At 40.8% G+C, this 27042-nt stretch overlaps 3 protein-coding genes across 8 annotated transcripts in view; 2 read left to right on the top strand and 1 right to left on the bottom strand.

Moving 5' to 3' along the window:
• Positions 1–13798, bottom strand: part of sema4d (sema domain, immunoglobulin domain (Ig), transmembrane domain (TM) and short cytoplasmic domain, (semaphorin) 4D) — a 44951-nt gene extending 31153 nt beyond the window's left edge. For 3 of the 4 annotated variants that reach the window (XM_061263611.1, XM_061263609.1, XM_061263612.1), the window contains exon 1: positions 13640–13798. The gene's annotated coding sequence lies outside the window, so the exon portion shown is untranslated. Of the gene's footprint in view, positions 1–5121; positions 5205–13639 lie in introns of those variants that run through there. The other variant, XM_061263610.1, reaches the window with a different exon arrangement.
• A 4636-nt stretch (positions 13799–18434) lies between these two features.
• Positions 18435–21438, top strand: rad1 (RAD1 homolog (S. pombe)). 3 transcript variants are annotated; one of them, XM_061263573.1, is made up of 6 exons: positions 18435–18561; positions 18975–19171; positions 19319–19427; positions 19930–20188; positions 20544–20642; positions 20969–21438. In XM_061263573.1, the coding sequence occupies exons 2-6, from the start codon at positions 18977–18979 to the stop codon at positions 21144–21146; spliced, it is 840 nt and encodes a 279-aa protein (XP_061119557.1). In that variant the 5' UTR covers positions 18435–18561; positions 18975–18976; the 3' UTR covers positions 21147–21438. The 3 variants fall into 3 exon arrangements, with proteins under 3 accessions (XP_061119557.1, XP_061119559.1, XP_061119558.1); XM_061263574.1 differs by having other exon boundaries at positions 18491–18561; positions 18972–19171; XM_061263575.1 differs by having other exon boundaries at positions 18449–19171; positions 19933–20188.
• Positions 21439–21763: 325 nt separating this feature from the next.
• bxdc2 (brix domain containing 2) lies at positions 21764–26066 on the top strand. The gene is made up of 10 exons (XM_061263398.1): positions 21764–21970; positions 22337–22448; positions 22551–22594; positions 22676–22746; positions 23544–23593; positions 23768–23841; positions 24035–24085; positions 24491–24592; positions 25064–25192; positions 25555–26066. The coding sequence occupies exons 1-10, from the start codon at positions 21818–21820 to the stop codon at positions 25807–25809; spliced, it is 1041 nt and encodes a 346-aa protein (XP_061119382.1). The 5' UTR covers positions 21764–21817; the 3' UTR covers positions 25810–26066.
• The last annotated feature ends 976 nt before the right edge of the window (positions 26067–27042 follow it).

Genomic DNA, 27042 nt, shown 5'->3' with positions numbered 1-27042 from the left:
GACGGCCTCAGTTTGGCAAACACCTATCGCTACACAGATCGTCACATGCAAATACAGTGCCGTGAAACAGTATTTTCCCCTTCCCGATTTCTATATTATTGCTTATTTGTCACACCGAATCTTTAGACAAAATGTAATATTAGACAACCGGATCCAGCTTAAAACACTAACACACTTAATTTATTTAATAATATTTAATGCCCATATCACCCATGTGAAATAGTAATGGACCCCTTAACCATAGTAGCCAGCTACACCGCAATGAACAGCAAATGACAACAATGAAACGCTTCTTATAAATTTGATGCAAGTCCTTGAATCGACGTGGAAGAATTCGAACCCAGTCTCTGCAGAACTGCTTTAAGTTCAGACAAATTGGTAGGTTTTTTTCCAGCTTATTTCAGGTCCTGCGCCGCAGCGTTTCTGAAAGTCAGGACTTTTACGCGGCCAAAAGTGGTCCCAGGCCCAGTGCTGCGAAGCATCACCATCACACTACCACCGCGCTTCACCGTTGGCATGCTCTTATTGTGAAACGCTGCATTTGCTTTAGGCCAGACGTAACGGGACCTGCATCAGCAACAAAAGTTACACTCGACTCAAGAGGCCATCGTCCCTGCAAGCCCTATGCCCTGGCCGGAGACCGTGGACCCCTTCAGCCTTATTCCTCTCCCTGTTCAGGCCCACGGCGACAGATGCATCACCCTGCCCTTCGGAACCCCTTCATGTGGACTTACCTGGTTTAATATCGGACACCGGCTCATCCCAATCCATTTGCTAGATACATTGCTTTCTCACGATTAGACATTGAAAATGCTACTTTTAATAAGTGTTGTTCCCCCCCCCCCCCCCCCTCCATTTGAATTGCACTTATTCATTCTAGACAAAGTGAACAAGATGCAGTGCAGCCCTGTAGGTTTTCAACGTAGCCAGAGGTCTCGTTAGCACCAATAAAACATGGATTACCGCTAACTAGCATGAAGCATTCCAAACCAGTGCCAGGCAGTCGATCCGCCCCACTCTGCTCGTTATTGAATTAACCCTGGTAATATGACCTAGATCTGATCTGATTTGAGAGACGTCAAACCTTTGTCTGGGGAGAAAGAAAAAAAAAAAGAAAAAAGAAAAAGAAAAAAAAAGGCACAGCGTTTTTGTGTCTTTAGCATAAACATTGTAGCATATTGCAAGGCATTCTAAAGTGTGAAACACATTAGACTATTGTATGGCATTCCGTGGACTATGCTTTAACTGAACTGCATTTGATTATTGAATATAATTTGCATGACATCACATGACTTATCACTTGCCATTCTTTCAGGCAACTGCGATCAGTTACGGTCTCCAACATTTGCAGTCAGCTCACAAGCCAAGAGAGAAATAACTTTTGCTTTAATATTAGTGCATTGCACCCTTATAAACCATGATCCATACATGATCCGAGAAGAATTCCAATTTAAATTGGCACATTTAGCATGCGCCAGACAGATACCTGAAAATATGCTCTTCCATAGTACAGTCGCTAGAAATGGTAACAGAAATGGTACCAGAAATTAACTGGAAAATAAAACAGTTTTATTCCTCCAATAGGACCATATGATGGCTTTAAAACCGCATTAATTAAAGTTGTTACATTTCTGCTGTTGATCAACTGTTGGATTCTCACCAGAATAACATAAATGTAAACCTCAAAAATCCCCCAAGTTGCAAACTGGAACATGTATGTTAACCATTTCATCTCCATTTGAGCAAAAAGAATAATAATTGCACAATTCTAAACAGGCTAGTTTCTTTGTCTACCAAACATAAAAACAACCATAATTGAAAACAACCGTTAGATGGATAAAACTGAAAAAACAAATGTCAATTTCCTCAATGTGACAGCATCCACACAGTAAAATGGCAGTCCCAGCTTGACGTTGAAACATTGCTTCATCACCATGCCTCGCCATTCCCTGGTGAGGCTGTTCGCGATGGCCGATCAGAAGAATGACAGTTTCCATTTTAAGGCATCCTACACATCTGACTTCCGAAAGGTCAGTGTTCCTGTCAACTTCCTCCAGTCATTCTTCAGCCTCAGGCATTCTCTCAACCCCACTCACCAATCTCACACTGCATAAAAATGCCTTATTGGCCAATCAGCCAACTAGCCCGAATTCAGTTGCACACCTAGGCTATAGCAGAGGCACCCTTTCCCTTCAAGAAAAATATATTCACAGAACGCATAGATGAAGGGTAAAGGGAAAGAACATAGAAAGTCGGCTTGAGGCAACTAATTCCAGGATTTCAACAGATGGTGACGTGGCTGAAAATTTGCAGGAATTCCAGGGTTTCCACAGTAAGGAACATTTTTTCGCTCAACTGGTGAAATGCTCAAGGCACATATTGTGGAAATATAGCTCAAATTTCTGCTTTAACTGCATTAAACTCATTGAGGCAAAATTCCTTGAGGATTGTATAACTGTATCAATCCGTGGAACGTCTGCTCAGCATAACTGTGGGCAATTGTGAACTGAAAAAAAAAAAAAAACGATGCAACAGTTTGATGGAATAAACATTCACTGGCAGTTTGAGTTCCACACACTCTACAAGTCAGGAAACGGAATATAAGATATTCAGACAAAAGAATCTCACCCTGAACATTAATGCAGTAAAGCTAGGAAGGCTCCACGGAATAGAAACAATCAGATTTGGAATAAACCAATACGATTTCACCTACAAGTTCCTCTAGTCATGCTAAGAAACAACTAGCCTAAAGAACAACTGAAGTGTTTAGGCAGATGTACCTCAACAACAGAGTTGTTGTATCTGACCGATATCTACAACTCAGTTCTGACAAGCTCCAGCTTTTATCAGGTCATTCTCCACTGCTCTATTGGAGGAGTGGAAATGCTGATGGTTGGACCAACGATACATTTATACTTCAAGTGACCAACTCAACTTGACTAGCAACCAAGTGTGGTCATGGGGAGGGGAACATGGTCAATGGCCAAGGAATAGTAGAAGAGATGTGCTTAATTAAAGCATGTTTTATCCTGCTACCCGGCTGTTCCAAATTATGGTTCTAGTACAAACAAGATGGAACAGGACAGAATGGATTATTTCAATATTCCCTTGTCAGAGACAAAGCAAGAACATGTTGAACGAAATGAGACGAAATGTTGAACATGGACAACTTGATTATAAACATCTGTCCACTTACACTGCACAATGGTAGTAATTGTAGAATGCAGAAATGTTTTCAGAATAGCCAGTGATCAGCTTGGAACTCAAATCTTTAGCATAAGCCAGCTAGGCTATGGCAGTACAATGGCCATGGACCTGGGATTTTAACACTGAAGTATAATTTTTGATCAGTAGAGTTTATCCACAATATCTGAGCAGTAATTTATGTTTAAATATTGGGTTTTGCAGACCAATAACTGGCCTGTGGCAAATGCAAGTGCAACAGCAGACAATATTTAAAGAGTGTCAAGTACAAGAATTCAGTAAGAGTAAGTTACTAAATTTGTTGAACATGCATATATAGCATATGTTATTATACAACGGTCCGAGGACAAAAACAGGTAGACACAGAAACAACACTGTAATTCACAACATCCCAACAATAAGAGAAATAACAGCAACTCTGTGATTTAAATGTCTAGAAGGGAAAACAACATTACCTTTAATGTTGTATTAACAATTTAAGGAATGAAAAGACGAGACTCATTGCTCTGAATTCGGAGCTTCAATTAAAGACAACGTTTTCCGGAGGTTTAGGCAGATAATTTCATTTTCCATTGCACGCACGTTCGATTTAATGACAAAATAATAAGCAGGTGGGGAAACCAGGCTCGCGCTCAGCTGCGACGTTTAAAGATAGCGCTTTAATGACAAAAGGGCCCCGCATTAAACTGCACAACTGCAACCGCGGGGACCGGGGAGAGCCTCGGCAGGAGCAGACAGCCTTTGAAGTCGGCTGATAGCACTCCAAAACACATGTTAGCGGGCTTTGATCTCACAAAGGGAACACACGCGCATCGAGAGCAGCCCGCCTTCTCAGAGCAACTGACCCCGTAAGCCGGCGACGGGAGTGATCCCACGCCAAATTAAAAAACATACTAAATTTCACATGGAGGCTACGCACACCCAGCAGCAGCAGGGAGGGAGATAATGGTTCAGGAAGTACGGGCAGGTTTTTCCCCCCGACGCAGGTCTGGGTCCAGACGGCACAGCATAAAAAGCGCAGCTGCTGCGGGTTCCAGCATGAGACGCAGGAACCGGGGCCATCGGATCGGCCACACAATTAACTTATTCTTCCTTTCAAATGCATTGGGAAAAACAATGTTTCTAGAACAATAGATTTCTCCATTTTCAAGAAGCTCTTGAAAACGTTGCTGTTCATTTATACTTAAATATGCCTGGAGATTTGTCATGGAGAAAAGAAATATGGGTACACAAAACATGCAACTCCGACATACATGCACACATCACAACAGGTTGGACAGCAAGAAAATTTTGAATCGCACCAAAACAAATTTCTCGCTGACCCGAGACGAGGCTGAAAACATGCACCTAAAGATTGCTAGGTTCTCTCACCTGAACTTAAAAAAAAAAAAGTTACAAACAAAACAAAACCAAAACCACCAAATTGTGTTTACTTAAAATAGCACAAACGGCCGAGCAGGCACTCAATGCACACATCTACTGAGCGCGACGGCAAACTTCCCGAAATCCCCACAGTGAACTGAAACAGACAGTGAGCATCTCGACAGTTAAGCCTGGGATCACAGCTCACAGCCCTGGGGAATAATGTGAGCAGCTCCAGCCACAATGTGGCAGCCCTCCTCGCACAGGCACACGGGGAACCAGAACGCACTCTTACCGAAACCCAGTGACACGTCCAATCTCCATTTCTGAAACCTCACAGTGACGTTGCGCAATCTCCATTTCTGAAACCTCCAATCTAGGGGTCATGGCCTCTTAAAGCACCGGCAACCAGGACCAGAAATTGAAAAGCGCATATTCTGAAGCAAAGTCAATCCCCTCTCTCCCTCTCCAAAGCACCAATTAATTATTAAAAGCAGCCGGTCCAATAAGGGGACGCAGAGACGAGAGGAATCATTCCCTCACATCAGAACTCACCCTGCGTACGGAGGCAGAGCAGACCTCCTCCTCCGGCAACATGGGACAATGGGAGACGTGCTCCTCTCCGTCCTGGCAGTCGACCCGCGCTCTCACTGGAGCGCTAGCGCTGAAATATTGTGTCTGGGAAGCATCAATGCACACACAACTCCTCGGGAGGAGGATGAGGAGAAGGAGGAGGTGGAGGGAGGAGGGGGGGAGGGTGGGGACGGGGCTATTGTTTACAAGGCTGTTCGGCGCTCCTTGGCAGAGTGCATGAATCCCTGTATCCCAGCTGCCCGTTTTTTCAGGATAGCGGTAAATCTGGCGGAGGCCTGAGGTACGGGACCGCGTGATCCGGCGGGGAGCGTTCCTTCCCCCCGGGGGGGAGGGGGGAGGGGGGGGGACGCGCAGAAGCCAGGCTTCCCCCGGAACATGCAAATGGGACTGAAATTTACAGCCGACCGCAGTGGAGCAGACGGACCCCGCTGCGGGGACAACTTTAAACGGACGGTGAAATGTGGGCGGCGGGACCCTCTCGGGGGGCGAAGACGAAACGGGAGAGCGGCACGTCGGCCGCACAGGACGACGCCGGAGGCAACAGGGTCACGGCCAAATAAAGCGCAGGTCCGCCCGAGAGCATTCTGTTCTCATGCGCTCCCTCTGTTCCCGGTATGGCACGCCCTGGGGAGGCCTTTTCACCACACCACGTCCGTCCATATTTTACCCATTTACAGCACAAATGTGGGAACGTGCATGCGCACCACTCGCAATTGTGCAATCCTCCATCTTGTCAGTCATCTGTAAAGAAACGGCACGCATTTCTATTCATCTCCATATTGGCAATATTCTGCACCCTCTCTTCAGACCACTGAACTCCTGATCAGACTCAGTTTAAGATGAGCTCCCCTGTTCTAGCTAACGGCGAATAATCCGTCAGGTCCACAAATCAGAAATCAGGATAAAGATTGCCTCATGCTACATAGCCTCAAGGCCAATAAGGCAAATGAAGCAATAGTTTTGATCACTCAACTACACAAACGACCAATACCACACCATAAATACGTGAATCACATACTGCCCAATATTACTTTTATCTTACAAAACAGGTTAAAGTTATTAGCATAACATTCGATATTTTCAACCTGAACCAGTGACACTGCCATGAAACAATCTCAGAGTCATATTTCCATTCTACACCAAACTATTTGAATAATCACATGTTGAATACAACTGTGGTCAGTAAAAGAGCTTTATGCTCAAATATATTTCAGAAAGCAGTTCCACTGACTTGTCCCATTAACCTGAGCCAAATAGCATCAAATTAAGTACACAGCACAGCTGTAAACTGTAACAAGCTGCATAACCACAGTCATGGACTTTATGTTGTTCCTGACTATATGGATAGGGTGGTGGTTTCGAAAAATAAATGGGGTAGCCAATAAAAACATTCTTTATGTAACCAATATAAATATGATTCCAGGACTCTGTTGAGACCATTTTTAAGAGGGCTTGAAAGAACATGCCACATAGTTTCAGCCTGTAAAACATGACCGGTATAAATGCCAGTTACTAGAACAGCTTATCTTCCATGACTATGGCTATCGTGATATGGTCACTTAAGAAGAAAAAAATGATTTTTAAAGAATTTCCAAGGAGTGGATATCTTAAGCCTAGCGCCAAATCATTTTTACAACAGGCAGAGATACGGTCAGAGGACTCTGAAATGCGAGACATTTAAAAGCTTGAAGCTTCCCTGAATCTGGAGCGCAGACGCAGTTGTCTGCTCCCCGTTCCGTTGGGGAATTCCAGCCTTGGGATCTTGGGGGGGCTCTAGCGCCTGACACAGTGGAACCATCATCAGCTGTCATCGCCATTAAAAAGCCTCTCTGTGCCGTTCTTGACCACGGCTAGGAGACTTCTTGGCCATTAATATGCAAATGAAACCAAGAAACTGTAAATGACTGAGTGCATTTCACATCACAGAATGGAAAGTAGCTCAGACAAACTCAAGCCAGCTCAAGTCTGCGTGTAGAAGCAAAAGTTAACCCTGTCAATTGAGACAATCTAGGGCTGGGGTAAGGAGTTTAAATCATTTTCAAAAGGGAACAGAGTAAAGAGATATTCACCCCTCATCATCATCCAAAACATGTCCCATTACTGAAAAAACAATTCGATTTTCTACTCAGTATCAGTTTACATGCAAGTAAGACATGGCAAAATAATGGTCATTATTTCAGCCAGCCTTGAACTATTGCTACCAAAACTCCTTACTTACAGTATTCACACACACAACACACATTTCCCAAAGCTCTTTGCCCGTAGAGCAGAAGATGAGGCAAGATGCCATGATACTAAGGCTACATAAAGTTTGGCTTTGTTGTGTGGCCTGCAGGCAAAGCGGGTCGTTGTGTGTGGTTATAGAGGGTGGCAGGCCACAACAGTAACAGTTGCTTGTTCCCACTCCAGAATAAAATGAAGAGAGCCTATTAATCCATTGCCAAAAAAAACATTACGCAAGTTATCCGTTTCAGGCAAGGGTAACAATTAAAATAACAATGGTTTAATTTTAACAAGCAATGTGTGTGTAGCCATTTTTCTCCCTGCAAGAAATAACTGTGCCTTATAAAATTAAGAGCCTACAAAACCACCCAATTCATTAGGGTTTTTGTTGTGGGCTGCAACATCAGATTCTGCCCTTCACTGCAAGTAAAAATCATCGCAGAAGTACAGTAATTAGGAGTGTGGCAGCGGGAGGAAATCAGCGTGCTTGTTCAAGAGGTAGCTAGCAAATCATAAATGTAGTTTAACTGCCCCAAACCCAGCCTTTTGCTACTGATTTTAGTACGCAAGACAGAAGAAACATTCCCTTGAACTGCCCAAATGTTTCTCTGGTGAAGAAACGAAGGCACTGTCCTGCTAATAATTCAAGGCACAAAATTGTTTTATTTTTTTTGGGAAGAAGTCAACACAGAGGCCCCTCTTCACCAAAATTGCTAAACTAAATTGAGTCTAATTTCAGAGTTAAAAGCTAAAAATGTTGTGCATAGATTTGCCATGTAATTCAATGAAGTCTCATGCTAAGCTTGTGCTTTCAATGGATATGTTTATCATGTTAACAGTGATGTCATTCATACCATTCCAGACCTTTAGTCATACGGAACTTGGTTGTGTGCTTTATTGACAAAACAAACAGTCAACAGTGGAATCTAAATAATGCAGCACATCAAGAGAAAGGTTTCAAACTGCATATGACAGAACAGCACAAGGTACTCAGTCAATGTTTACAATTCTTTTTCCGTTACACATCAACCTTTGATCATAGCCTGAGCACTCATCAGTATCCTAGCAACCTCGCTTTCTTACATTAGGGACGGGGCATAACGGTTAGAGTGATTTAGGGTGTAAAGGCAAGAGTTAACTAAAGCGACTTCAGATTCACTGGTCGCAATGCCTACTCCAGTTACACCTAGACACAGGCTTAAGCAGACTAGCACAGTGCTTGTCTGTTACAGACGGCCATTGGTCCACCAATCACCACTCACCTTTGAAGTGATATGCCCATTGCTTCGAAATCAAATCCTGGCCTCACCAGTGCCAACTGTGGCCTGAAGTCACAACGCACAATCGGTCATTGTGTCACCCAGGACGGCAGGGTTACATTTGCCGGGACAACTGGCCATCTCAGTCTGCGGCGAGGACTACTCTTGTCTAAAGGGCACGAGCAGACTGCCAGCACAGACCTCCGCCACCATGAACATGCAGAATAGAGGACCCAAAAAAAATTTTTTTAAATGGGAGGACAAGGAGAGGACACTGAAGCAAAGGAACAGGTCCTAAATAAAATCTGGCACTCCAAAACGTGGGCTATGTTAGGGACCCAGCCTCTCTCTCTCTCTTTCTCTTTCTCAGGACAATGCAGGAACTCGGCCAAGTCCACAAGCACTGCGAAAGTTTATCGAAGACCGCAGAAACACAATACAAGTAGGCAGCGCAGCAACCTTCAACACTGGTCGTCTTGCCAGGCTAAAACACCCCCGGAGGCCATTGTCTGACGCACATGCCCATCTTATCTGTGGGGGCCCACCTCTTTCTCACAGGATGACATGTTTTTTTGGGGGTCCCCCCCCGCCTGGAAATCGGGCTATACAAAACTACTGGGTGGCCGGTAGTGTAGTGGTTAAGGTAAATGACTGGGACACGCAAGGTCGGCGGTTCTAATCCAACCACAATAACATCCGCACAGTCGTTGGGCCCTTGAGCAAGGCCCTTAACCCTGCATTGCTCCAGGGGAGGGTTGTCTCCTGCATAGTCTAATCACCTGTACGTCGCTCTGGATAAGAGCGTCTACCAAATGCCAATAATGTAATGCAATGTACTGATCATACTGATGTAACTACACACACACAGAACAAACCATCAAACCCATCAAGAGAAATAAAGAACATAAAACATAAAATGAGTTGATGCTGACCAGAGGTACAGCATGCAGAAGTGACTTTGGGTTCATAAAGATGCAGAAAAGATGGCAGGATAAAGACAAGGCTTAAACACAAGATTGACGTCATTACTTATGTGAGTCAGGGCATAAGGCCCATTCTTGTGTGTTTACAGACTTTATGTGGCCCGTGTGATTTAGAAAGGAAGTCGAGGTTGCCCTTTCACTTAACCCATGAAGACCGGCATGAGTCCCAAGAGTGAAACAAATCTTGCACAGCCTAACGATGGTTTAAAAAAAAAAAAGCCTAATCTAATCTGTGGATATCTGATCAAGCAATTTGGTCTGAAAGAGCCAGCAGTATCTCACTGAAAAACAAACCATGTCCATTAATTTATAAAGACAAAGGCACTCTCGACCGTAACTTCAAAATATAAAAATGTTTTTCCAGATTTTGATGACTCACAATCGATACAGGGGAAATGTTAGTAAAATTGATTGAAGCAACCCAGAAAACACCCATTAACGCAATATTTTCATAGTGGACACAGAATATTACGGGTGTATTCAAAACCAAACCAAGTGTTTTGTCTACCAAACAGGCAGTCGTTCTGTTAGACAGGGCCCTACAGCGCTCCCATTTTAGGAGCAATTGCTCCCGAAAAACTGGTGCTAAGGGGAAAAATAATTTAGAAAAACTCACAAAAAATGTTAGCATAGAGCCCTGGTGAAGGAAAGAAAATCCTTGCTGGAGCCCTGACACCTCTTTCTCCTGCTGGTCAGGTTAACCCAGGGTGGCATTTTGACAGATTCAGTGTTACCAGCCCTCCAAGTTCTTTGTCCCCTTCTTTGCAAAGACAGAAAGCTCTTGGCAGGTGTAAACAAGGCCTCACTGTACTTGTTCTGTGAGAAAACAGACCCGGCAGAAACCAAGTTCATTTGTATGTAGACCAATATCAAAGATGCACGAGACGGAGTGGGCTTGGTAATTAATTACGGCTGTATGTTCTTCGTTTTTCTTTCTAATCAACTTGAATAAACTCCACTCTTCAAAGGAAACCAAAGCAGGAGCGCAGAAGTTGCAGGACCACGTTACCCCAATACCCCAATTATCGGTAGGAATCGGTTTATGCAACCATTTAGATTGCATATGCATAGATAGAAGTAATACGATTAACTTGATATAGCAACGTCCACATAATTCTTACCAGAATGCTCAACGGAAATGGTGTACATGGCAGCCAAGCTCGTTTTCATCCGGGTTCAACTTTAGCATGAAACATGCAGTCTCAAAAAGGCGAAACATGTAGGAAAAAAATGCACTTATGAATGTTTTCAATCCACCAATTATGGCCTTGTGCTAACAGAGTTAACAAGATAAAAGGCATTTAACCCAGTCATTTCAGTATTGCCATAATCAGAGTAGAACTGGAGCATTAGCAAGCATTTAAACACAGGAAATACCTTACAATTTAACTCTTGGGACCTCTTCTTTAGCTCTTGGGTTTTCAGACCCAGTCCTTTGGCACCTCTGGAAGTTGATGTCATCCCAATCATGACCTCTATACTGTATTGGGCTGTGAACTGTTCTTATCCAGAGACTTGCAACATAAACTGAAGGATGAGTTATCCGCTTCACATCACACAGAAATGGCTATGCAATATGCATGCATGCCATCACATCACAGAATGCTCTCAACCATGGCAAATCATTCCTCTATAAAGAGGCCACTTAATAACTGGTTCAGTTTCAGATTGACAGACTCATTTATGCAAACTGACACCTTGTACTGGAACTAAACCATTTGTGGAAAATGAAGATCTATGACAGAGCGAACAGCATCTCGCCAAACGTACACTGCCTTAAACTAAATTTCGCAGAAGTTTTACCACAACCTTAATTGATAAAGGGATTGGCTGCAAGAAAATAAATCTGATTGTTTCCCCAGGAAAACTGCTTTACCTCGTTCTCCAAAATAAAGAACAGACTGGTCTCGAACCTCAGGACTTAAGACAAAAGAAACAACACCCACAATGAAGACATTTCTCCAAATCATCATGAGACGATGCTGTAATTTTCCACAAGCAGTTAGAATTCTGAAGTGAAAACAAAGGCCTTGTACACAAGAGACAACTGCCGATCCTTTCCCCCCCCCCGCCCACTTTGTTTATTTAGTACAATTCCTTCACACACTGTATGTTGCCCTGGATAAAGGAATGCTAGCCCCTGAAATGGCTAAATACAAACAAGTACAGTGCACATAACACCCCAACGCAGAACAACATTTTAGTAATGGGAGAATAAACTGCTTTTGGGTCAGGCTACAACCTGTCCTTTAGTGCTAGACATGTCCATGATATCTTGTACTGTCCCAGAGCTAGAAGGCATCAGTGACATGATTCTGCCATGCACAACTGTGAGTTTGAAGTGAAAGCTGACAATTATATTGACATGACTAGCTGTGCTTTTGATCCAACGGAAGAATAACATCTGCTCTGACAAGCATATAAATTACTTGAGACCTCAGGCAAAATATTGTCAATGAACCTAGCGTATACTGAAATAATGTGCTGAAGATTCAATGACAAATTACCCTAGGGGCACAAATCAGGTCAACTTTAAAAAAATAGCATAATAAGTCAGGCAACATATTGTGAGACAATTTACTGTAGTCTAATCCACAGTTCAGCACAAGGCATGAAGGCATTTTCACTGCTCACAGCAATAAAAGTTGAAAAGGTCATTTTCAGTCGAAACACTTTACAGATCGAAAAATAAGAGCAAAGAGATACACTTAAAGGATAAATGTTTTGACATAGCATGGTAAAAACCTAATACCACCCCTTTATTTCAATTTATACCAGTTTAACAAAATCACGGTTTCAATTATACAGACGGCAGAGAAACATACTTTGCGGGATGCCACATTTCAATTCTGTTACAGCACCTAAACGCAATAAATTAACAATTAATAATTCATCCTTTTCACAGAACTTTTGATTTGTTAACTGCTTTAATGCTCAAGACTAGTTCTGAACTCATGCCTTCGCTCTAAATAAATCATGTGTGGGTATTTAAACTTAAACGGGTTTAATCTTAAGATTGCAATTTTTCATTTGAAAAAACTTAAATACAAACCAACGCAGAAATCAGTTTCTTTCTTTGATTCTAACAGCCAAAAGCATAAACTAAAAACAATATTACAATAATTACTCAAACTAAATTAATTCCCTCAGTGCAAGACACCACAAGCTGAGGCATTCAGAAAGATAACAAATACACGGAGAGGTTTCCCTCCCAGACTCCAAATGCACTTTTGTTTAAATGAAAGTGCATCCTGATTTATGTGCGCTACGGATAGCCACCCCTAGGTGACCCCTATGTTCTAACGTTAATATATTAAATTATCCTAATCTACGGGACGAGGTTTTTAGCAGCTAATTCTGTGCAAATAGTGCCTAGACAACCTATTCTGATCAGCGACCCCAAACACGAATGAACCACTGAAAAGACGTTTAAATCAGTTAAAAGATAACTACCTAAAGTTGACTATGGTTAATACAATACACTGTGAACAGAAAACACGGACAAAATCGTAAGTATACGAAGATATATAGCTTTAGATTTGAAAACGTGGGCCTAATTCGCAACAAAATTTATTCGCAAGGGTTACTTGGTCAACTAGCTAGCTAACACTAGCTAACATAGCTCGCAAAAGTTTAGCTACCCGCAGTCGCCGGCAACTTTTTAAAACTCCAGTATGCAATTGACTTTTGCAATGACGGTGTAATAAAATGAGCACAGGGAACAGTGTTACATGTATAGCTAAGAATGCAGACAAAGTATTTTTTAAAGCAGGTGTTGACCGCTGCAGAAATGCAAACCTGTTGAATCTTACACTCAACAAGTGCATAGCTATTCGGGCAGAGCGTGGACCGCACGCAAAAACTCTTGGTTGCTGCTAGCGAACTTGCAAACTTACCTACCTTACGTTAAAACTGCTGCAGCCATAACAAAGTTTGATGAAGACGATTTTGCACACCGGAATGCTACACATTGCAAGCCGTGAAATAAATCAATGAACTGTAGACAAAACTCACCGAATGAATGATAACCTTGTCCTGTTCTTCCTGGTAGTTAAAAGCACAAGGGAGCTGGCATTAGTGTGACAAGCTGGTCTCTCCCAGCATGGCGGCTGTTCTACTGCTCGAATTCAAAAAATCTCTTTTCGCCAGTGATATCAATCCTGTATAGGGAGGAGGGGGTGGCAAGGGAGCAGGACGCAAACAAGCCTGTCTGCATCCCACAATACTTATAGCTACGTATCGAAAAACAATCGATGTGCGAGAAGGGCGGATTTTGTATATAAAACTTAACTGGCCTCTACATTCTGTAATTTTATGTTTGGATAAATGAATACGTTTGGCTTTGCATGTAATTACAGGCTTCGCAAGACGATCGTGTTAGACGTGTTGTGTACAGCTCTCCTTTTAACTGAAAACGGGACTTTTAATTTGTATCTGAATTGAATACGTCGCTTGTAAAATAACCTATTTAGAATCATATTATGGCCCCGTTTAAGATTACACTTGAAATAAAAATGTAGGCTACGGAATTTACAGACATGGCGAAAACGTTATGAAATAAATCGACAATTTGTCACAAAATAGGCTACACGCCCCAAAAGCTTGCTTGAGTTCCAGTCCCATCGGTTAAATTAAATATGAGTGACAATTCTGTTTGAGATCAGAAAGGCTACAACTACAATGATTTATAAGATTATGGCAAAGATCTTTATCACTTGTTATTATAAATACAATTATACCATGGCTTTACTTTTCTCTCCTTTTGGAATAACCAATGACATTTGCAGGTTCCATTGCATATATAGGCTACCTTTATTATGTGTGTGTTTTCCCAATTTCTTATGAAATTGTATGATAATTCGAGAGATTGCTTTTAAGAGAGTGGCACTAGTGGAATTGGAGCTTGGGACCCTCGATTCCAGCACTGTAGGCTTTCATTATGCATACAGGTAACGTACGACTCAAGGAAATCTTCAGGATCTTTAAGACAGCCTGGAATTAAACAACATAGGCTATGCAATGTGTAACAACGACCTGAAATCAAATACTGGCGAAGAAAGCATGTTCATGACAGACCTACAATCAGGAAACACAAAAAATTAGACAGAACTGAAGACGCTTTAGGCATTTTGCCTTACAACGGCTTGTTTCATTCAGTTCAGCTCGATGATTATCAAAGGCACACTTTACAGTGTAAAATTGGTTAAGACAACACAAGATTGGATGTCCTCGATTGGACGTGATTGCAATCTCCAGATTGTTACAAAGAGTTTACAAACAGTTGCTGCTTCTGTAATGATGCTTATGTTAATGCTTTGCCAAGGCAATGATTTGTAAAACATCAGTTGGTTTGTGCAGTATACAGCACAATAATCAGTGCTGAATTACTTATGATATAGAGAACATTAGTTTACTTCCTATAATATAGTAAGTGAAATGTGTACATTTGATCTCATTTTGAATTACAAAACCTATTTTCACTAAACAAGTGTACTGGTCAGATAATGTGCTTTAGATACATTTCTTTTTGTCATTTGGACAAAAATATAGATTTTACAGTTGGATTTCTGTGGATAAATTATCATTTACCTGTTGAGTCAACCCTAGGCTTTGATTGGGTGCCTAGCAGGTATATTTTGCCATCTGTGACATTCAAACTTTTTTAATAGTAAAACTATAAATTGAATTAATAGCCAACTCTGAGGAGTGTTTTTATATGACTGGCCGACACTGAGTCGGACCTAAATTTGTGCCCGCTGATAAATCTTAGAGACTTCAGAAGTAAAGTTGAAAAGCTCTCTGTTGTAGGGCAAAGGTTATGCAATGTTTCGCGTGCTGGGGGAGTGAGTTTTAAAAAAGCACGATGGACGAAAACAAATAAACTCTTGTCATATCACAAAGGGCCAAAACCGAACTGACCTCTTTCCAGCTCCGGATGCAGACAATGGCATCTTTCAGTCGTAGTGATCTTCTTTGGTGTAGTTTTCAGCTTTGTAGTGGGTATCTAAATAATGAGTTCATTATTAACCCTATCCTACTCCTTCGGGAAGATTTACTTAACTCAATGTACCATGTATATGCTTTTCTGGCAGTGAACAACATATCTTGCAACAGATATGAACTTCCATGGAGCAGTCTGTGTTACGGAGGAAGATGCTTAACATTTGTTAAAATCTAATACTGTAGCTCTTCTTGTCTTTCGTATGGTCTAAGCACCCTACGAAATAGGATATAAAGTTGACCTGCTGTTGCATATATCTTTTAGTCTTGGGCAACACTATCTTTAATATTTTTAGAGATATATTTTCTTCAGATATTTCCAGCTACTGTGTGCTAGATGTTTTCATTAACATATTTTGGGGCTGGACTGGACTGTTCTCTTAAGGCTGAGCTCTGTACTAATAACCCAGTCCCTTCACTGTACAAATAGACTAAAATCCTTGGATCACACAAAATCTTATTTTATCGCCAGTTCCGCATGATGATGTGTAATGCTGTGTTTGTTTTAAACACTTTTATAGTTGTGAAACCTGTTCACATTTAAAACACACACACGCATACACACACACACACACACACACACACACACACACACACACACACATTATATGTATGTATAGTGATACAGGGCAGGGGATGACCACTGTGTCACATGGTGAACAGACAGGAACAACACAAAAAAGGGGTTAATTGGGTGATCACCATTTATTAAGCACAGATAACAAAAATGCTCTATCAAAATGAAAAAGAAGGGAACAGTTAACCAAAAAATGCCACACAAGACAGGAATGGGGGGTGGGGGGGGGGGGGGGGGGTGGTGGGAATAATCAATAGAAAAGAATATCTGCTTCAGCCAACTCACCTCCACCCTCCACTGCCTCCCCTTAGGCCTGACAACAATTTTTTGTTTTCAATGATTAGGTAATTGGCTGCTGCCTCACAAGTGGGTAGGACTCCTAGTGCCCCCTAGTGGACAGCACCCCAACTCCCTTTCCAGGTCCTGGAGTGCCAGATATGGTCCTGGTTTTCGCTCCGTCCAAACCTACAACTACATAACAGGTTTAACGATTATTTAAAATAATTCTAGTAAAATATACACTCAATTTATTAGGTATTTATTATACTTATTTTTTAGACTTATTAAGTCTACTGCTGTAGCCTCTCTTATAATGCGTTGTGTGTTCAGAGATACTCTTCTGCATCTTCTTTTCCGCACCATTCTCTGCTCTCTAGAGACTCTAGAGACTGTTGTGTGTGAACTTCCTAAGATATCAGCAGTTTTTGAGATATTCAAACCAGCCTGTCTGGTACCACGGTTAACTTAGATCACATTAATTCTCAAATTTGGTCTGAAAACAGCTGAACCTTTTGACTATGTCTGCATGCTTTTATGCATTTAGTTGCTTCCACATGATTGGCTGATTAAATATTTGCATTAACAAGCTGGTGGACAGGTCTACCTAATAAAGTGCACACTGAGTATATATCACCCTTTGCTACAGCGCATTTCACCATACAGGAATTGTTAATGGGGTCAATGATGTGCAAAGTGCCATCTGCTGGCCTTTTAGAAATTGCACAGATTTTCTTTTTTTTTTCTTTTTTTTCACAGACGTACCCCTGCGCAAATGGTTTACAATCGTGCAACTCCGTAAAGAATCAATAGGCTCTTCAGAATTTCAGTAGAATTCCTCTGAATAAAACCACATAAATGTTTTTCCTCTGTGAATGGTATGTGCTGTATGCCATCATTATAAACTTGGTCTATGAACTTTCAAGTCACGTTGAAGTAAAAAGCCAACCTACTGTACATTTTATTTTATGCACCAAACAGTTACTGATAGTTTACTGATAGGAAGAAGTCATTTTACTGATATTAACCTAACTTTACTTATTTGATAGAGAGGTGTATACCATGCACGCAAGTCAAAACACAAAACTTTTACAACCGATATTCAGAACGGAGTTATTCGGTCTTTTCTCCTGACAGGCAACATATGGAGTCTATTCACAGTCAGCAAAGTGTTCAGTTTCAAGACAAAAACATAACACAATTATTTTAATATCAATATAAAATTCACAATAGCATTTTATGACTTTCATCAGTACAACTCTGGTCCTCATGTTGACAAATGCCAATGAAAAGCAATTAAAAGCCTAGAATTAAGACTAAATACTGAAGACACAGAGAGTAATGTTGGGTAATGGGTACAAAGAGATACATAAATGGTAAAACATACCACGTAGCACTGTAAGGGCTAGGTGTAAAACATATGGAATGGTTGCCAGGAAGAGGACGCAAGTCCATATTATCCCCACAGTAAGGAAGGTGGTGAGGGGTGATAAGTAACCCAAGGATCTAAGCTTAAGAATTGCAGCAATTGGTTGTGTGTTGTGGTGTCACCAAGTCTAAAAAGAAACATAAAATGCATATACCTCCATTGAAGACATATTCAAGTGTGATTAAAAAAAAAGTATCCTGTATATTAAAAGCCTTAAATTCATGGGGGGGGGGGGGGGTGTTTAGTATAATAATACTAAATAATTAGTATTATTATTTATATTGCATTTTTCACCATGTGATAAATGGTTATATCCTGTGTATGCTCCTGTTTCTATTTGTTTATTGTAGAGAATTCTACAATTGTTAAATTGCCTAATAAAAAGTAAAATAAAAAAAATATTTTTTTAAGTTTGATTGCAAGGGGAAAATGTTTTATCGTTGGGAAACAGTTATACTGTATATAATAAAAAATAAAAAATAAAATAAAAATAAGTCAACCGGAAGTCTACATAAGGTTTTTCTTCCGGTTAGTCCAAATTCGTGCGGCGCGTTCCTTCGAATATGTTTAGTGTTTTTCTAGCTCCCTAGCAGGAAACAAACTATAGTTTACGATACATATATTTGATTAGTAAACCTTCTGGTTATTTTTGAAGTAAGTAGTTATATGTTTACCTATTTGTAATAGCTACTGTTTTTAAACGTTTGTCTCTAGACCCTGAGAAACATAGCTAGCTAGTAACATGTACCTTGTCGATAGGTAGCTATAGATATATTAGCTAGCTAACGTTAGATTGCATTGATTGCTAGTTGGCAAACTAAAAGCAATCCGTAAATAGTCATAGTAAATAACAGTTCTCGGCGGCAAAGTATAAGCATAAATCTTTGTAGGTAGTTACTTGACTGTTGAATGTTGACTCTGAAAGCACAACAGACTGAATTCGACAAATGGTAGCTAACCAGCTATCTAAAGCAAGTCTAACACGTTACTAGGCTAGCAGCAAGATAGCCAGCTGGATATAGCTAGTAACTTATGTATTTTTCTGTTGCGTACCTGTCTGACGGAAGACATGCCCTTGTCAACTCAATCTGAAGCGGGTGATGACCAGTACATTCTAGTAGCTAGTCTGGACAATGTCAGGAACCTCTCCAACATCCTTAAAGCCATTACTTTTAAAGATCATGCCCTGTTCAATGCGACACCCAACGGATTAAAAGTCACCGTGGAAGACTCCAAATGTCTCCAAGCAAACGCCTTCATTCAGGTCAGCGTGGATACACAATTCTTCGTTTGACAATCGTGTACAAATACAGTATTGCTGCAGTGCAATAGTGCGCCAACCTTAAGCAAAGATATTTCACCAAGACTACCTCTGTTTTTCTAATGGAATATGTATATGTTTTTCCTCCAGGCTGAAATATTCCAAGAGTTCACTATTCAGGAAGATTCAGTGAGCTTCCAGGTCAATCTGGCAGTTCTTTTGGACTGTCTCACCATCTTTGGGGGAAGCACTGTACCAGGTTGCCATCTTTTAAGCATATAGCTTCTCATTTACTGAGTCTTCTAGATTTTGTGCTCAGCTTTGTACAATCAAAAATTTGTAAATACTACTTCAGATGTCACAGGTTCTTAGGTGCAATTGCCTGTGTACTGTTTATTTTGCTGAGCATGGCTTTCCATTCAAAACTACATTTAGTTCCTTGCCTGACATTGGTGCCATACAATGAAAGTAAAATTACTAAATTGACCATTTTTCAGACCTCGCAGATGACGCTTTCTAAATGTTATTTGGAAAACAAGGCCTGATAGCTGTGTTGCTGCAAGATGTCACAGAGGTGATATAAGGGCGGCCTGTGGCATACAGTAGCCACAGTAAGATCCACACAGCCGTTGGGCCCTTGAGCAAGGCCCTTAACCCTCCTGCTTAGTCTAATGAACTGTACGTCGCTCTGGATAAGAGCGTCTGCCAAATGCCAATGATGTAATGTAATGTAATGATATGTCTTGGTCTCTGCTTAAAAGCAGTGACAACTGCCCTTCGGATGTGCTACAATGGCTACGGGTTCCCTCTCACCCTGTTTCTTGAGGAGGGAGGAGTGGTGACTGTGTGCAAGATCAACACAGAAGAGCCTGAGGATCCCATTGACTTTGAGTTCTGCAGCACAAATGTCACCAACAAGGTGATCTTGCAGTCCGATAGCTTGAGAGAGGCCTTCTCTGAGCTCGACATGACAAGCGAGATCCTGCAGATCACAATGTCGCCCAGTGAGCCCTACTTCAGGTGTGTTCTTCCTTTCCCGCTTACGCTAACCTGTAGTTTGCATCACCTCTGCCAGCTGATTTTGTCCCCATTGAATCTATAAATGTTGACTTTAAAATTTGAGCTTTTGTCTGCTAGATCATGTAGCTCCTGTCCCAAAGCGATTGAATTACTTAATTGTCTGCAAAGATTCATTGAACCATGCTACCCTATATTAAAGTTACTTGTGTGGTTTATTTTGGATCGTGGGTCTTTTCCCCTGCTTTAGGAAATGAAGAGATATAAGATTGTATTATGTTGGTCTTTGTTCACAAAGACATTGTCACTGTGCTTAAATGAATGATTAACATGTTTCCTTCATGAACTTGTCATGTAGACTGTCTACATTTGGGAATTCTGGGAATGCCCACTATGACTATCCCAAGGACTCTGATATGATGGAGCTCTTTCAGTGCACAAAGACTCAGACAAACCGGTATGTGGACCACTAAAGTAAGAACGTGCTCATGTTGTATATATTGGCCCCTTTTCTATTCTGTGCTCAAAACAAATGGTGAATTTTCCCAGCTAACTCAGTAATCCTGCTTTGTCGTATACCAAAACTACCATCAGATGCAAACTCCATTCCAACCGGAAGGGTTACGCCTTTACTGCAGTCAACAAAAATTTTGTGTGGAGGGCATCAGATTTACAATTTAACCAGGCGCTTAAATAAATTGGATTTGTGTGCCAATAGTTAAGGTTTTATATTGCCATTTATGTTTTTTTTTTATTTTTCTGACCTCTTTGTCATCTTTGCAGGTTTAAGATGTCCCTCCTGAAGCCCTCAACCAAAGCGTTGGCTCTGTCATGTAAAGTATCGGTCCGTACTGACAACCGAGGATTCCTGTCCCTTCAGTATTTGGTGAGAAACGATGATGGACAGATCTGTTTTGTGGAGTACTATTGCTGCCCGGATGAAGAGGTCGAAGAGGAGTAGTTTGCTTCTCAAGGAAACAAGCTTTTCCTTTCATTTTCAAGCTTACTCCAGCTACTGAAATATAAACATTGCCATTTATTTGAATGTAATAATGCACATGTAATAACGTTCTGTACATTTTTCGGGAAGTTTTGTTCCTGGTTTTCTATGCGTGTATATGTTTGTGTATATGTATATAACCAATTTGGAGTTATTTCTTGCATTTGTAGAATTATCCTTTAATTATTGTGTAAATACTGAACGGAAGAATAGGTCTCTGGATTTTAATAAACAAAATGATGTATACAAATAAGCTTGAATTCTTCTGTCAAATATTCACATTCACATTTTTAAAAACTGGGAGAATGGAGAAAACGATTCATAAACTGACACAATTAAGAAAAAAATGAGCTACTGAAGATCTGTGTACACATTTAGCTTGAATGACTAATTGGGTTATAGCTGATTGGCTACTGGATTGCTTCTTGTCTAGGTGTCTTAATACTACAGTCAACTATTCTGACTCGCTATCAAACGTCTTGTTAGCAACGGCAACGGGGAGAAAAAGGGGCGAAAACTTGAAATGACACTACACATTCCACTACAGTAGGTGGCGGCATGTACAATTCACGTTGGGTACAGAAGACCTAATAAACCAATAGAAGAAAAACACCGACGCCACTATCTGCAAAATGTCGGCGCTCAAGAGAAAACGTGGGGGAAATGGAAAGGGTCCCAAAACAGCAAAAAAAGTAAAATTTGTCGAAAATGGAACTGAAAAACAGCAGAACATACCAGACCAGGATCAGAAGAATGAGTTTAGTGTCCCAGCTCCAGTTTCAGTGGTAATGTAACCTATTTTTCTAAGATTGTTTTTAAAACGATTATGTTAACTTGGCTAGCTAACTAGCTGCTTGTTCTCAGACAGCGGTGTCTCACCAGGATAATTAAGTTGACCAGGTAGTTTACATTGGAAGCAAGTCTAATAATGATCATCCGTCTGCCAATTAATTTTTCACAACCCCTGTTAACTAGCTAACTTATTCTCCGGGGTAAATTTTCCACTGAAGTAATGGGGGAAATGTGCTGTAAAGTAGTTACAACGTAGCTAGTTACCTAGCCCGCTAACCATTAAATTAATGCCGGCGTATCTCTGTCAACTAAACAAGATCAGATTAATTAACGCATTGCATTTATTTGTCATTAACCAGGGGAAGTGGAAGAACAAAGAACGTGTTCTTGTGTTCTCTTCGAGAGGCATCAACTTCAGAACGAGGCACCTGATGCAGGACCTTAGAACCATGATGCCTCACACGAAAGCAGGTATAGGTCATCATTTGTAACGTTAGGCAAAAGTTAACTTTTTTTTCCCCCTTTTTTTGTTTTGGTTAGATACTTATCGTGTCCATTTATGTCTTTAAACAGATACTAAAATGGATCGAAAGGATAAACTTTTCGTTGTGAACGAGGTAAGAGAAGAGCCAATACCATGTATATGTTTTTTGTTGTTGTCACATAGCTAGTTGTAACCATGTACTCTCGTCTTGCAGGTGTGTGAAATCAAAAACTGCAACAAGTGTATATTTTTTGAAGCCAAAAAGAAACAGGACCTCTACATGTGGTGAGTGCCGTCTCATCGACATTGGATGATGTGAAGCGCGATGCCATCTCAATATGATTTGACGTCGCGTCACTTCAGTGCGACAAATCTTCAGAATCACTTTTTAGTGTCATTAAATACTGAGAAACTCCGTGTAATGGTCAATGGCAGGCATTTATATAGCGCCTTTATCCAAAGCGCTGTACAATTGATGCTTCTCCATTCACCCATTCATACACACACTCACACACCGACGGCGATTGGCTGCCATGCAAGGCCCCGACCAGCTCGTCAGGAGCATTTTGGGGGTTAGGTGTCTTGCTCAGGCATCGAACCGGCAACCCTCCGACTGCCAGACGACTGCTCTTACTGCCTGAGCTATGTCGCCCCCGTGTATTACATCCTCACCTACACGCTAATGCAGTTTAAAGAATTGTGGATACTTCATAGTTTCCGATTGTACATGTGTGCATAGGAATCAACCATCCGGAAAGCATTGCTATCATTGATTGACATGCTAAATGTATCTGTCTGACCACCGTGCATATCTGATTATAATTGCTGATACGTCTCTTTTTATTAGTTGTCTTATTGTGCTTATCTTCTTTATACTTTTTATGTTTACATTTTTGGAAAGACTCTAATTGCCCTTCTATTAAATCTACTAAAATTACCCCTCAGGTTTAAATGTGTGTACATTGTGGAAGCCCTAAGAGTGTCCACAGAGACCCAGTGTTGCATAGTAGGATCTCAGGATCTGTAAGATTCCCCTCTGCTTTTAACTGTTTAAATAATTTGCTGATCTAATATTTCTTTAGGATATCCAATGTTCCCCATGGACCATCAGCCAAGTTCTTGGTTCAGAACAGTAAGTTCATCATTTCATAATTTTAGAATAGCTTAATCTTAATGGCTTGATTGACCTAAAACTCAACACATTTTCTGATGAAACCAGTTGAGACAATTCATCTTAACCTCTGCTTTTATTTTGGTAATATGTTTATTTGAATTCCATATCTTTTTTTTCTTTCTTTTCTTCCAGTTCATACACTAGCGGAACTCAAAATGACTGGAAACTGCCTGAAAGGATCCAGACCACTGCTTTCTTTTGATCCTGTAAGTACTGTACTGCACAGCGATGCATACAATGAGTTACTGTACATGTGTAGACTGACAACAGGGACTGTCTCTCACAGATTCTAGTGTGCGAATCAGCAAGAATCCTTTACCTACTTTTCATTTAAAATGTCTTACTGCTTTTTTGAAGTTCAGTTTTGGAACGTTTGATACAAGTGCTTCATTTTTGCAGAAATTTGACAAGGAACCGCACTACGCATTGCTGAAGGAGCTGTTCACCCAGGTTGGTAAAACTAATAATTGTTGAATTGTGCTTTTTTTTTGGCTTTCAAATAGTCAGACGAACCATTATATATGCAGAATTCCGGTGTATCCAATTTGCTCAAATATTTGGTTACACTTTTCTGTAACATTTCTTATACCTGATTTCAGTGCCACCCGTTTGTAAGAATGACGTCTTTGCCAGATGATTTTGTTGTGTGTATATATAGTTTATGAATATAGGAAAATATTAATAAGCAGTGACAGTACTGTACTGTGAAACAATGTAATCACATAATTTAGCAATTTGGCAGCAAAGTTCCCCTTTGATTAACTTTGAGAAGTTTTGAGTGTTGATTGAGAATAAAGAGATGGAGAGAGAATAAATTGGACTTTATTTTTAAAAACGGAATTGTTCTCTTTGCAGATATTCTCTACTCCACAGTATCACCCTAGGAGTCAGCCTTTTGTCGATCACGTTTTCACATTCACGATCGCAGACAACAGGATCTGGTTCAGGAACTACCAAGTAAGTTCTGATTATTTATTTTCTTCTATGGGATGAAAGATTTGTATTGGCCCATTCAAACTCCCAAGCATAAATAGATTTGCTATAAAAATCTGACCGGGTCAGGTGACAGCCCTGGTTGTGCATGAAATTAGCTCACTTGCCATTGTTGAAGGCATACTATGCAGGATTTTTACCCTTGCTTATTTGATTATCTTATTTGAGACAATCAAATAAGTCTCTTCCTCTGTCCTCAGCCCTGCCTACTTGCCTGTTTTTATATTTTAGATCTGTTTTATATCCGTTTTTTTGATAGCTGTTGCCATCAAGGTAAAAATCCTGCATAGTATGCCTTTAAAATTCTGTAATCAAACCCATTTTTTTAGTACATATTTTTTGGATTGCATCGAAAAACGTGTGTAGAAATCTTGTTGTATGCATACAGGATAACAATGTAACTCTGCTGAAATGATCTTGATTGATTCTCCGTAGATAATTGAAGAAGATGCGTCCCTGGTCGAGATCGGGCCTCGCTTTGTCCTCAACCTCATCAAAATATTCCAGGGTAGCTTTGGTGGGCCCACCCTCTATGAGAACCCACATTTCCAGTCTCCTAATATGGTAAATATGCTGTGCGATTAGTTTTTGTGCATTTAAAAACCGCCCGATCTTCATTCTTAGCTTTCCAATAAATGAATTGGGCCTGCTGGCACCATCCTCATTCTGTGTCTATGTGTATGTTACTGAACCTTAAAATGTTTATTTTATTTTTATGTTGATTACTTAGCTTGAGAAGTGGTTTAAAGTAGTGTATGTAAGAGCAAGTCAGTGCTATGGTATGAGTATTTTATCGGCAGGCAGTCACATTACGTAAGCAATATAACCTGACATTTATTTTTAAAAGCAATTGCTCACATTGATCGCATGTAACATAAAGCCAGTGTCTTATAAGTAAATAACACTGTCATTCCTTCCTCGTGCAGCACCGGAGAATGATTCGGCTGGCCACGGCCGCCAAACTGCGGGAGAAACAGATGGTGAAGGAGCTGCAGAAAATGAAAAGGTCGGAGGAGAAACCGGTAATGACCAGAGACGTGACGGATGATGTATTTGCAACGCCTTCTGTGGAAAAACCTGTCGTCATCGAGCACGATGCCCCGACTCCCAGAAAGGTGAAGAAGAAGAAGAAGGACAAGCAGTTCAAACGACAAAGGGTGCAGAAGCTGAAGAAGCTGTGAACCACAGGGCACCGTACGTGTTTATTAATGTGTGTTCCTTTTATTGGAGCCTGGCCCCAGGACTGCTATTCCAACAAAGTAGCCACCTCTCAAAAATATGAGCCCGGAATAAATTAAGCTTTTCTTTTTTCCTTTTTCTATTTGGGTTGTATCTCTCATGATGCCAGAATTTCTGGATGCAGCCGTCAAAAGTTGTATTTGTACTGTTGTGTGTACCGTTATGGATGTCAAATAAGACCCCTCTGCATTGAACGGTACTTTGTGTAATGCTGTTTTCCTTATTCAATCCTTTTATAATACATTTTAGATTTAGTAACCTTAATAAATGCAGTATATGCTTTACATATTAACAATCAGAGTGTAAAGTTAATGTTTTCAGTGTGATAGAGAAGGTTAGTTGAATTTAATTAATACTTTCCTGATATGGTCCTCCGCAGTGTAAGAAATGCTTCTGCCTTTGTGCAACTGTTTTATAATTACATTTGTAGTTTCTACAAAGCTACTATATAAAACTAGAGGCACACGAGCAATACGCACAAACTAGTTAATTGTATCAGAGTGGAGCTTATATTCCGTTTGTGGAGGTGAAATCCATCTTCCAACCCCTTCCAATCCATAGACCTGAATATTTGAAATGTGAAGTACCTTGCTCCACTGCAGTGACCCACCATCCATAATGCTACCACGTCGCCTTGTGATCTGGTTACTACCTTCAATGTAATCTTTATTCAATACCCCCTCCTCTACATGGCTATTTTGGAGCCATCAAGGTATATAACTGGTATAGAATGCTTCTGCTAATCGGTTCCATGGTTTCCTATGGGAGCTGACCAGTGATGCATGAAGCCAGTTCATGGAGGCTGTCATGGAACAAGAGCATGTGCACTTGGCACCAACACATGAAGGGTTGAATGAGAATGTGGCGACATGGCTCAGGCAGTGAGAGCAGTCGTCTGGCAGTCGGAGGGTTGCCGGTTCGATCGCCCGCCAGTGTGTGTATGAATGGGTGAATGAGAAGCATCAATTGTACAGCGCTTTGGATAAAGGCGCAATATGAATGCCAACCATTTACCATTTAGAATGAGAAAAAAAATTCTTGGAATGCCTCAGGAAACAAAGGTCCTTGAAGGGTAATTGGTCTAGGGAAGACCTTTTTTAATTGTAAAGAACTGTCCAAAATAGTATAAATTCGCCAGGGTAGATTCATAGTTTTGAATGGACTTCAATGGGGAA

Source organism: Conger conger, chromosome 12, assembly GCF_963514075.1.
Source record: "Conger conger chromosome 12, fConCon1.1, whole genome shotgun sequence".
Classification (NCBI taxonomy): domain Eukaryota; kingdom Metazoa; phylum Chordata; class Actinopteri; order Anguilliformes; family Congridae; genus Conger; species Conger conger.
The sequence above is the reverse complement of the archived record's forward strand: the minus strand, read 5'-3'. Positions and strand labels throughout refer to the sequence as shown.